Raw genomic sequence first — 12479 nt, forward strand, 5'->3', positions numbered from 1 at the left:
TGAACCATACAAATTCTTTGTAACGGTCACAAGTTGATGATGTGACATTTCCTAGCCAACACATACAACACCTGTACATCATAGTCATAAATATATTATCATTGTCATCATCGTTGGACGGGGCAAACGGATCAACCTGTATTACCACTTTTCTACATCATAAAATCGACCGAAGCCGTTACCCATACCCAACGGCTTAGTTTCCCATACCTAACGGTCTTACAAGTTGGCATGGTTAAGATAAGCCAATTTTAGCAAAAAAGGTCCGATTTGCGAATCTGCGCCTCGAAGTCGATAAACCAAAAAGAGCCCAAAAGGGAAAGCATGTAAGCACAAGAACTGCAAGAAAACCCTAACCATTATCTTTTACAAAAGCATCACTTCAAGCAAGTCAAGAAATTGAATCTCTCTTATCTCTATCTATACTTCCCTACTTTGAAGTGTGTAGAAACGGAGAATCATGGCGACAGAAAGTTCTAGATCGTCAAGTTCGTCAGCCGATTCGTATATCGGTAGTTTGATTAGCTTGACTTCCAAGAGTGAAATCAGATATGAAGGCATTTTGTATAACATAAACACTGAAGAATCCTCAATCGGATTGCGTAACGGTATCCATTTCAATCCGATCTTTGTTTTTTTTTATTATTTTTTTATTTTTTAAATGCCTTTCGGTTCTTCAATTTTGTGCTTTTTTCTTCTTAAATTCTGTTGTGAGTATGGTTCTAGACTTGTAGAAACGAAATAGATCGTAATTCGCATAAGTGAACTGCTTACCAAGTTTCGTGATTAGGTTTTTTTTTTCTATATGTTAACATAAATTCGAACATGAGGATAGACTTGTTTCGCTTCTGTTGCGGCATTCAAGTGTGCAAATGCTTATTAACGAGAGACATCAATCAAATTGAGTGCTTCGAACTATAATTCTTCTGCTTCCATAACCAAAATTTAGTTAATTGTCACAGCATACCATGCCAATTTCTAACTTCTTCAACCTCTGCATCATTAGATTCCATTAACGGAGTAAGTAATTACTAATTACTTATTATATATCAATTTGTAGTAAGATCATTTGGAACTGAAGGGAGAAAAAAAGATGGCCCCCAACTCATGCCTAGTGACAAAGTTTATGAATACATATTGTTTCGTGGAAGTGACATCAAGGTAAAGCTGTTGAATTTCAGTTTATTGTAATAACTCCTATCTTTTTAAAGAACTTCATACAGCTCTTTCCTTATAGTAGGAATATCTTTTAGCTATTTATTTTCCTTCACAGGATCTTCAGGTGAAATCATCTCAACCTGTTCAGCCAACACAACCTATAATAAACAACGATCCCGCCATTATTCAGGTAATTTATAAATCATATAACAATTAACAACCCGAATATATATATATATATTTATTTTCATTTAATTTAAATTATTAAACTCCTGCTACTCTTTACACAGTCTCACTACCCTCGACCACCTCCATTATCTTCTGCTCCTACCAACACTTTGCCTGATCTTAGCATCCAAAATCCACCAACTTTGCAAAGTGGTCCCCCTTTATATCCACCTGGCCCAAATTTAGGATCGTGGGCCCCAATGCCACCTCCTCCAAATCCAAACACTACTGGGCTTCCAATGCCAATGTATTGGCCCGGATTCTATACACCTCCAAATGGGGTCCCACAGCTGCATCAACAATCTTTAATACCACCACCACCACCACCACATATGCAGTATCCCAGTTATAATGGATCCTTGCCAGGTGGCGCCTTAAACATGTCTGTGGGTCCCACAGCACCCATGGAATCATTACCTACACCATCACTTGTAACTCCAGGACAGCTGCTTCAGTCTGGAGTTACAACTGCTGTTGTTTCACTTTCATCTCAAGTCACACAGACTGTTCATAAGGATGTGGAAGAAGTTGTCCAGGTGGCGCCTACATCATCATCGGAATTGGAATTGGAATTGGAATCATCTATTCCGATTCCGGTTCCGTTTCCAGCTCAGCCTCCGATATTGCCTTTACCACCTCAAGCACGTATCACCCCAAAGGTAGGTAATTTTTTTGTTTTGTAAATGTTTAATTATTGTTTTTATTATTATTATTATTATTAATAATATTGTTTTAGGTGAATGGAGGTTCTTACCAGAATCGACAGAGTTATAATTACAGAGGGCGTGAGAGAGGCAGAGGATATGGGGTAATTTTTCTGTTCCAGCCTCTCATTTTACAAAACTTTTCAAATACATCCCTGTTTTAAAAAAAAATGTTCATTTATGATCCAGGGGTCACGATCTGTGGTTAAATTCACTGAGGAGTTTGATTTTAATGCAATGAATGAGAAATTCAACAAGGATGAAATTTGGGGAACTTTAGGAAAAACGAATGATGGAAATGTTAGTGCTCATGATGATGATGATGATGATGAATATGAAGATGAGAATGAAAATGGAGCTGATGTACATTTATCAAAGGTGGAAGCCAAGGTAAGTTTCCTATCTTACCCCTTCTTAGACCTTAGTCGTTCTTATCCATGAAAATTGCAATGTTTATTTTAATGTTTGACTATTTGACCGATAATACAGAATGGTGTTTATAGCAAGGATGATTTTTTCGATACGTTATCTTGCAACTCACTTGACAACCAATCGAATAACGGAAGGACACGGTTCTCTGAGCAGATGAAACTCGATACAGAGGTAAACTAATAACGATGAGAGGGGTATTTTCGTCTTTTGGCATGCTCATGTGTTTTGTAACTTTTGTTTGGTGACAGACATTTGGAGAATTCTCTAGATACCGAGGAGGAGGTAGAGGTGGGCGTGGGGGGTACCGGGGAGGAGGTTATTCACGAGGTGGTGGTGGTTATGGGCGGGGAGGTGGTGGTGGTTATGGGCGGGGAGGTGGTGGTGGTTATTATGGTTATGGGCGGAGAGGGGGTGGAGGATACAACAGCTATGGTGGAAGAAGTCAAAATCAAAGTCGTGATTACTAATAACCGTTGTAGATATAACAAAAGGCATGAAAGGTGTTTTAGAGTGTCTGTAATGTTTCAGTTGTTTTTATGGAAGGGAAAAATGAAAGGAGGATATATTTGTTTGTATGTTAAAGTGTTTAGTTTCCCTCCCTTTCAAACTATAGGTTGATTATGGTGGAGGTTTAATTTCTGTCAACAAGTGGTAGGTTGGGTTTTATTCGGTGTGTTTTTACTTTTTTGATTAAGGTTTACAAGTTTTAGAATGCCAATTTAAGGTTTACAAGTTTTAGAATGCCAAGACAAGTATGTTTATTGACTAATCCAACTACAAATCCCATTTTTACTTCATTTTCAATACATACCACTTGAACCCAACTTCATTTCGGTGTAAATTAACAATAATATTTGTAAAAGTATTCAATAGTTATTATTCCGTGTGATGTAGTTGCGATCCTTTTTTTCTTATGTACCAAATGAAGCAAATAGCATATCAAAACACAAAATGAAGATTACATTACAACATTTAGCAATAGCTACGTAGTGTGACTTAGAATTTTGAGGTAACTCTTGAGACAAATACAAATATACGCGAAAGGTAGTATGAACTTGTACTACTTGAAACACATGATCCGTACGAGTGTTAGAAGAAGTCGCAAACTTCTAAGAAGTTAGTGACTGATTCTGACCTATTTTCTTTAGGTTCTCAGTATGGTGACGACCAGAGGTTCAGGTGTGGACACTAGTGGTTAGGAGAGGTTGGGATTGAGTGATGATGAGATCCACGGTTTGATATCCACTCATGTGACCTTAGTGATTAGGGATGCGATTCCGGAGCTTTTCGGGTCTCTGCGCTGATTGAGTTTGTTTGACAAGCGTTATGCCGCAACAATTATAGTTGTTGCTGCTGCAGAACCTCATGGGGAGGATCGATGCAGTATTGAGAGTTCAGTAACACGAAGCCCCTGAAGTTCGACAGGGTCAAGGACTCGATCGTTGCTATGACATGGATCTTTGATGTGGATGGATGTTTCTACACCTGTTCTTGTCCAGATAACCTGAAGGTTAGATTCACATTGAATCTCATTCGCTTGGGGGCGACGGATTGGTGAAAGTTTGCGATGTGATATAGACTTATTCTCCTGTAGTGCAGGCCGTGGAGAGAGAACGATTGACCCAAGAGTACCTACCGCTCAAGTAGACGATATGATCGGTGACCGATATCACCAAGATATTCGCCGAGAAGGCCCTATTTTCCCTAAGCATGCATTTTTAGAGCAGGTGCAGATGTCATGATATTTAAGCATGCTCAAGACAGGGATTAGAGAGTTTGTGTCGACCACCCCGTATCGGACCCTGACTGATTTGCAGTCACACGCCCAAAGGAGAGAGATTGAGATAGAGGCACAAAAGACGGAGAAGAGGCAAAATACAGTTCATACACAGCCTGCAGTGAAGCGGTTCAAGCCCACTGATTCTCGATTTGGAGACCAGAGGGCCCGTGTTTGCAGCAAGTGCGGGAAGGTTCACGAGGGTTTTTGCAGAGCGGGGTCTAGGTGTTTTAAATGTGGGAAAGAGGGTCACTAGGAAAAAAATTATTCTTAAAGCTTCAAAGTCTATTTCCATTATGATCAGTTGGGCCGTGTGAAGGCCAATTGTCTATTGCTTACTACCAAACTAGTGCATGCACCACTACATTGCGGATCACATATGGATGTTAGGGGAGAGCTGAGGCCCCGGAGGTCAGGGGTCATGCTTATCAGTTGACAACAGAGGAGGCCAGGGCGGCTCCTAGTATGTGCCTAATTATATTTCTGTCAAAGTTATATTGTATTTTCTTACATTTATATTTATGTTAGATACATTTCTACTGAATTCATTCCCTGCTTTAGTGTTGTTTGAATCGGGGGTCAAGGGGGTCGTACCCCTTTATAGGTCCTAGGGCAGCACCCTTAGCGGGGTCCAAGGGGTAGAGCTCACTGAGCCGTAAAACCGAATTCTAGTGGGTGATCGTTGTAAGATTGACAGATCTTGTCAATTTTCGAAACCATTGATTATGCCATTAAATTCAAGATTCTCTTAACTAAATTTGAGGATCACAACCCTAAACTGTCATGTACATATACGACTCCTCTTTTGAGCCGTAAAAAGAACCCTACTCTTTTTCTTTTTGAACGGACTCATAATTCTCTAACGATTTGACTTGTGTTTCTGTGTCTAGATACACAAGTGTCATTTTGGATCATCATAGACTAGATTTCCTGTAACCCATGCATAAGGTGGAAATATTAGTTTGGAAAGTGGACATATACGATCCATAAGGAATCCGATTTTCCACCATCAACTAATATCCCCAACACTCAACAAACTTTAAGAATACAATATGGGTGATGATGCTCAAAAGATAAAATAAAAACACAAGAAGATTTAACGTGGTTCACTTGATCAAGATAATCAAGTTATGTTCACGTGCAAACTATAGTAATTATTTTACTGTTGAAGAATACTATATAAAATTTAAGTATTTCCTACACTCACAATGTCAACTCACACGTTTTTTGTAACTTTGGAGCGAAACTTTTATACATTGTTCTCAAATTCTACTTAAGGAGGGAAATGAGAGGATACAGAGGGAAAACGAGGAGAGGAAAATGATTTTGGAGTCATATTTTCCTTCTAAATTGGGCGGAAAAGGAAAGAAAGTGAAGGGAAAAAAAATAAATTTTTTTTTTCCTCCTAACTCGGGAACACAAAAACTAAAACTTGTTCTTTTATTTCTTTTCATTTCCTTCAAACTCGGAAACACAGAATAATAAATATTTTCCTTCCCTTCCCTATCAACATTTTCCTCCCATTTTCTTTGCTGAATTTACAAAAAAAACTCGGAACAAAACGTTAGGAACTCCATAGACTCCACAAAGAGACTTCTTGGACACTTTGAACACCACGTTATATACGTATTCACTTCGGGATCTTTGACTAGGACCATGCTCTCTAAAGTAATAATATACGTATCCGCTCCATTTAGAGCCTTGCTAATTTGCTATAGATTTTATCAACGGCCCAAGGACTATTTATGTAACTAAAAATTTATTCTTTCTTTTCTTTCAACCCGACACCAAAAAGAACAAGATAAGGTGTTAGAAAAATGAGGAAATCGATTCTACCGACTACTGAGGCAAATCCTTGAAACTATGGTAAAGACGTAAAGTTGAAATGAAAGTATGAAACAATCCAAGTTAAACCCACATGAGGTCGGATTTCTTTCAGCTTCAAAATCTAAAAAACCCTAAATTGTTCTTCTAATGAGGAAGACAATGTGCTCTTCTTCCTCTGCAGCCAACTTCCTGCCTCTTCATCTCCCTAGCAGAAATCGCCTCTTTCTTAAATTTTCACTTCCATTTCCAATTTTAAACGATGAAGGTGTTTTCAGACACGCAAACCCTAGAAGACGAAGATTAATATCTCTATCTGCTTCAATTACCCGGGATAACCTCGAATTGTCGTCTCCTAATAGACGGGATGCTGAAGACTACAATGGTTGGGCGATTCTTGAAGAATCTGAAACTCCAAAGAAACACAAAAAAGGTAGAACGTTTAAACCCTCGTATTTCCCCCTTGCTGAAAGCTCCATTTACTTTGCGTACGAAACAAGCTACTTACATGGAGTTTGATCTATTTCAAAGCAATCTGATAACTGCATTCAATCCTGCTGTACTTCTAAACTTCAAAATTTGTGAAATTTTATTGAGCAAGTCATTCGTGAATCAGGATTGCCTACATTTCTACTGTTTGGTATTGGGACCTCAGTTGTGGCTTTACTCGCTGTGTTCGCTCATTTTACTCTATCAAGAAAAGGTAAATAACTAAACATTACTCTTTTCTATCACTCCTATTAGTTTGAATCAGAGGATTGTGTTTCTACTTTCTAGCTGCTGGATGATGCGATCTTTTGGGAATAATTTCTTTTCAGGTTACGTTTTGCGATTCACCACCCCATTTCATGTTTCTGTTGATCATAAATCATCGAGTTCAGAAGATACATCAGAGGTAGATGAAGCTGTTACTAAGCCATTGATGGAAACCGTTTCTGAAGAAGTTGATGCAACAACAGAAGAAGGTACACATCATAGTTCCCAGATTGTTTCATTGATCATAAATTCATAGCAGAATATGCATACATGTTGTTCATCATTTTTTTTTACATTACAGTAATTGATCATATTAAGAAAGGAAAAGAAAAGCCTGGAAGAATAGTAGTTTCAGTTTCTGCAGATCCTACTCAACAAGAAGCTTTAATATGGTTAAAGAATCTGAAGGTATTGTGTTATACAGTTTTTCCAAAAATATAAATTAATTATTTGATAAATAACTCTGAATAACCTGTCATTTAAAGTACACAGATAATTGAAGATGAAGTCATGGCAGATGAGTTATGTTCTAGAAGAGAATATGCAAGATGGCTGATTCTACTCAACTCCACACTTGAAAGGTAATCAACTCATGATTTATTTTCTATAATTCTTTTTTAAAATAATTAATTTATACATAATATTTTTTTTTTTCGGGATTCAGGAATCCAAAGAATAGGATATCCCCATATGTTTCATTGGCTGGATCCACCATTAATGCTTTTGATGACATTAAGAGTGAAGATCCTGATTTTGTTTACATTCAAGGTAAGATTAAACATGCTAATAATATAAATTTATAATTAATTAATTACACATGTATTTTCCCTCAACATATTAATATATATATTTTTTATTTTGTTTTGAATATTTGTACAATAGCTCTCGCTGAAGCTGGTGTTGTTCTGAGCAAGTTGTCCAGTGAAAACTTAACTTCTGATCTGGATACAAGTTTTTTCCCAGAGAGGTATTATTTTTTTAACATTATTGATTTAAAATTTTCTTTTTACATTTTATTTATCTTATTTTGTTTCTAGATTTATATCACGGGAGGATCTTATTGGTTGGAGAGCTAAACTAGAATACCAAGTTATGGCAGGATTAAACGAAGAGGTAGGAATAATATAAAGATCATTTAATTAATTAATTAATTAATTTTTTGTTTTTTTTTAAGAACTGACATTTTTACAGTCCAGATATTAAGGAACAAAATAGGGTTTCTGGATGCAAGGGAGCTGAAGTCAGATATATTGCCACCTCTTTTCATGGACATGATGGCTGATGACAAAAGCATAATGAGAAAAGTTTTTGGTTCTTTTCTTTTCTAATCTCTCTCACATGCATTGAATTATTATTGTAAATGACCGTTTTACCCTTCTTAAATAAAGATACTAATGTTCTTGTTACCTATATACATAGAATAAGTTTCACTAGTCTTCAAGCAATCACTACACATCCAAGACACAGTTATTTATCGTAAAGGGTAATATGGTAAAATGTAGTGTCCATGACTTTGGCCTTTAAGACTTTCTATATGTATTAAGTTAAAAAGAAACAACTCTATATATCTGTATGTATCAAGTCAAAGATACTTTCTTTTTTTAGATCAATTGAACTGTCTGAATATGCGTGAATTACCATTTTACCCTTATGAGATAAAGATACATAAAATCATTTTCACTAATCATCAAGCAAATACAACAAGATACTTTCTTTTTTTCCGATTGAACGAACCATCTGAATATGAGTAAATTACCACTTTACCCTTATGAGATAAAGATACAAATTTTCTTGCTACCCATATAAAATCAATTTCACTAATCTTCAAGCAAATACAACAAGATAGTTTATTTTTTTTTTCAGATTGAATGAACCATCTGAATATGAGTAAATTACCATTTTACCCTTCTGAGATAAAGATACAAATTTTCTTGCTACCCATATAAAATCAAATTCACTAATCTTCAAGAAAATGCAACACCTTTATACATCTGTGCACATTAAGTTCACTAAGTCTTGACAATTTACCATTTTGCCCTCATTTATTAGGTCAAGTGAAGCGGTTTCAGCCTGGGAAACCCTGCACCAAGGCACAAGCAGCAGTGGCACTCACAAGTGGAAAATTCACCAAACTAATTCACCAAGAATTTTCAAAACTAAAATCTGAAAACTCCTCACGAAATTTTGCAATTAAAGAGATAAAATCTGAGCTTCTTGAAAGAGGAGAGATACGAAGATTTTGGGAGAAAAAGATACAAGATGAAAAAAGGCATCGTTTGGAGGTGGAAGCAGCTTATTTTAAAACACTTAAAGATTTAGAGCATCAAAAGATAAGTCAAGATAATGCTGTGAATGCTTATTTGAAGGAAATAGCAGCTTTAGATTGTCAAAAACAGTTGCTTTTGAGTTTGGAGAAAGAAGTTGATGAAATGAATGAGAGACTTTCATATGAAAGGAAGAATTTTGTTGATGAGAAACATAAAACACGTAGTAATGTTGGTGAATTAGAGGTCAAATATGAAAGAATTCTTGACACAAAGTCAATACTTGAAGCTGAATTAGAAGCCCTTCGTATACTCAGGTATACATACGCAAACCTTCATGTTATGTCATATCATATCATGTCATGTCATGTCATCACATGTCCTTATCTTTTTTGTTATGTTATGTTATGTCATGTCATGTCATGTCATATGTTGTGCAGATCTTGGATAGAGGATGAAGCAAAAAAGGGTCAAGCAAGGACTAAGGTACTTGAGGAAGTTGGGAGAAGGTGGAAATGGGGTAGTCGTTAGTTAATTTGTTCAATTAATTCATATTTTGGTGGATTAATGTGATCGATATTTACTATTATGGATATAATAATGATTTGCTTTGAGAGCTCATATACAAAAAAAACATAGGTTCAAAATTATGCTTGTTGTGGGCTTTTCTTATGGTTAGCAATCAAAGAGGGTGTTTGTTGGTTGAGTGATTGCTTTGTACACTGAGTTGAGATATAGAGTCTCTATGATGATGTAATAATCTGTGTTATTTAGGGTTAATGCGATTATATAGAGCAACTATTATTTATTCTCATGCATTTTAAGTCACTAATTTGTTTGATTGTATTCAATAGGCATGTAAGCAATTTTTTTTTGTTTCAATTTCACCAATTTGAACCGGGTAAAGTGGTATTAATATCTTTAATTTATTTTATTAAAACTTAAGATTTAACGACCAGTTTCACCCCTATCTCATCATTATGTAACTTTAACTTGTTTTCATAGTGATATTGAATGGAATGTGAAGTTGATGGTTGCTTGACATTCGATTTTTATGGTGGAGGGTGCTATTTGAGCTTTCATGTTTATGATATTGATTGTAGGGGTGGTTGTGGAGGTGGGAAATGGTTTATGTGGTAGTGATGACCAGTGACTTCCTTGAAGATGATGAAAATGGTTTACATGTCATTTTAGTCGATTAATGGCAACACGCTATACAATTGTTGCAATGAAAAGGAGAGGTATCAAAAGTACAAAATCGATAAGATAAGGTCTGAACGGATTATTATCGACAGTAACTAGATATTATGCAACTGACGTACAAAGACAATTCTCATGCGATGAATATAATGGAATGCAATTTTTACAACACACTCTCTGCATATTGGAAGCCGTTTGACATAAATTTTGTGTATGGTTAAAAGGTTCACATCGATATTTATGAATCCACCAAACTCTCATCTAATACCAATATAACTCTAACATAGTTGACAAAGTCATTTATGAATTCATAAAACTCCTACCTAACTCTGTCTTTTTTTGAATTCACTCGGTTTTGTCCTACACACCTTATTCAACCACTATATACCATGTTCTAGAACTCGTTATTCGGTACCTACTCGTCTGACTACCGAGTAGCGAGTACTCGTAGAGTACTCAGATTCGGTAATTCATGTATTAATATTTTTAGGGAAATTATATTTGTCAAAATCATATAAGTTGATTGAAATATATAACAAAATTAGATACATGTGAATACACAAAAACTGAAAAACACACAATGGTCCCACTTTGTGAATAATTATTGAAAATTTAAGATATATGTCGTAATACTCACATGCATGTGTGTTAAACAATAAACCATTAAGTATATTATACATATTAATCACCGACTTGACCGAGTTTTACAACACTGCTCACTTCAATAAGGGGCCGATCAGAGAGTACTCGGATTCTGCAACTTGCCTCAGTAAGGGGCCGAGTAGTAAGTACTTGGACGAGTAATCGATCAACTCGTCGAGTTTTACAACATTGCTATATACACATGTTAAAAGCCAATGAACAATGGACACAAAACTGTATTCTAGCAAAAAAAAAAAAAAAAAAAAAAGAAGAAGAAAAATGAAAAACGAACACAAAAAATTGAAAGCTAGGAAACATACATGAGTGTCGTGGAGGGAATGAATGAATAAGAAGCATGGGTTAATCGAGAAAAATCAAAACTCTCATATGAGTTTTCAAAGTTCTGGTTCAAAAAAACTGATAGACTAGTGCATTTTCATATATCAGTTATATTTAAAGATAATTTTTATTAATGAAATTTGTGCACGTATTTAAGTTTATAAATCAACCATGTCACACTATGGCATTTCATAGTCTTATTAAACCGCTTTTCGCCAACCCGAATCGTTAGCCCAAATCGAGTATAGACTGATTTATAAACCGAGCCAAACCTCTAGATTTTCGGCTCGAAGAAGCTGTGTTGGACCTGGGCCCAATGTGGCATGATAAAAAAGGGATTTAGGTACCATTTATTTTTTCAAAGCGAAAATGTCTAAAGTCTGCAGACCACCTCTGCAACCCTCTGTAGCAGAAGAGGGGGACCAAATGACTGCAACATATAATAAAAAATTTGTTTGTTTTTTAACATCTGCAGACTGCTGCAATAAGTTAAACTAAGGTGTGAAGAGCTTTGAAGCAGATGGTCAAGTACTGCACCACGCAACACACGCGCAACCGTTTTTAGGTCAGAAGGGACAAGTGCCGTGCGTGTGCTACGCGACACAACAATAAATGGTTAGAAGAGATTTTTTAGAAAAAACAAACAACACCTCAGTGATCTACAAAATGCAATTGAATAAATAGTAACAAAAATCGATGGTTCTAAATGGTTTGTTTAAATGTTATTCGAGGGATTTTGTTTTTTATTTTGCTTTGAAACAAACCGATACATAGGTATGGAATCTTGATGCTACTACTACTAGTAACATTCCTATCGGATGGAACTCTTTACTTCCTATGAAGTTAAATGATGGAATTCACTTGACACAATTCAATGTATATTCTAAGATTTGAGGGAGTGACTGCGGTAGAGACCGCAATCTCCCAGCATGAACACCGCCCCTCCACCACGGTCTGGGAGCGGTGGAGGCCGCACCACGGTAGTCTACGACTGCACTTCCCTTTCTCTCTCTCCTCTTTTATTTGCTCTCTCTCTCTCTCTCAACCAATCATCTTTCTTTGTTTTTCTTTTCTTTTCTCTCTCCTAACCGTTCAATGACACTATTCCCTCCAGCCTAAAAATCATTGTAGAAAGGATCACATTACCATTTATGA

The 12479-nt window shown here is 36.2% G+C and overlaps 2 protein-coding genes across 2 annotated transcripts; both read left to right on the top strand.

The window, feature by feature from the left end:
* Positions 1-249: 249 nt before the first annotated feature.
* On the top strand, positions 250-3240 carry LOC145011399 (protein decapping 5-like). The gene is made up of 8 exons (XM_078970108.1): positions 250-608; positions 1061-1161; positions 1274-1348; positions 1449-2045; positions 2123-2194; positions 2280-2480; positions 2580-2693; positions 2771-3240. The coding sequence occupies exons 1-8, from the start codon at positions 461-463 to the stop codon at positions 2987-2989; spliced, it is 1527 nt and encodes a 508-aa protein (XP_078826234.1). The 5' UTR covers positions 250-460; the 3' UTR covers positions 2990-3240.
* A 2805-nt stretch (positions 3241-6045) lies between these two features.
* LOC145011197 (SLH domain protein) lies at positions 6046-9951 on the top strand. The gene is made up of 11 exons (XM_078969856.1): positions 6046-6556; positions 6740-6826; positions 6942-7088; positions 7181-7287; positions 7372-7460; positions 7544-7647; positions 7762-7846; positions 7917-7992; positions 8076-8190; positions 8929-9460; positions 9584-9951. The coding sequence occupies exons 1-11, from the start codon at positions 6274-6276 to the stop codon at positions 9672-9674; spliced, it is 1716 nt and encodes a 571-aa protein (XP_078825982.1). The 5' UTR covers positions 6046-6273; the 3' UTR covers positions 9675-9951.
* The last annotated feature ends 2528 nt before the right edge of the window (positions 9952-12479 follow it).

Source organism: Lactuca saligna, chromosome 8 (assembly GCF_052625555.1).
Source record: "Lactuca saligna cultivar CGN05327 chromosome 8, ASM5262555v1, whole genome shotgun sequence".
Taxonomy (NCBI): domain Eukaryota; kingdom Viridiplantae; phylum Streptophyta; class Magnoliopsida; order Asterales; family Asteraceae; genus Lactuca; species Lactuca saligna.

Bases quoted from the DNA above. Each gene is read 5' to 3' on its own strand.
- LOC145011399 (XM_078970108.1), top strand. From the start codon at position 461: ATGGCGACAGAAAGTTCTAGATCGTCAAGTTCGTCAGCCGATTCGTAT. The intron at 609-1,060 runs GTATCCATTTCA...ATCAATTTGTAG, and splicing joins CTCAATCGGATTGCGTAACG to TAAGATCATTTGGAACTGAA. The intron at 2,046-2,122 runs GTAGGTAATTTT...ATATTGTTTTAG, and splicing joins AAGCACGTATCACCCCAAAG to GTGAATGGAGGTTCTTACCA.
- LOC145011197 (XM_078969856.1), top strand. From the start codon at position 6,274: ATGAGGAAGACAATGTGCTCTTCTTCCTCTGCAGCCAACTTCCTGCCT. The intron at 7,089-7,180 runs GTACACATCATA...TTTACATTACAG, and splicing joins TGATGCAACAACAGAAGAAG to TAATTGATCATATTAAGAAA. The intron at 7,993-8,075 runs GTAGGAATAATA...TTTACAGTCCAG, and splicing joins TGGCAGGATTAAACGAAGAG to ATATTAAGGAACAAAATAGG.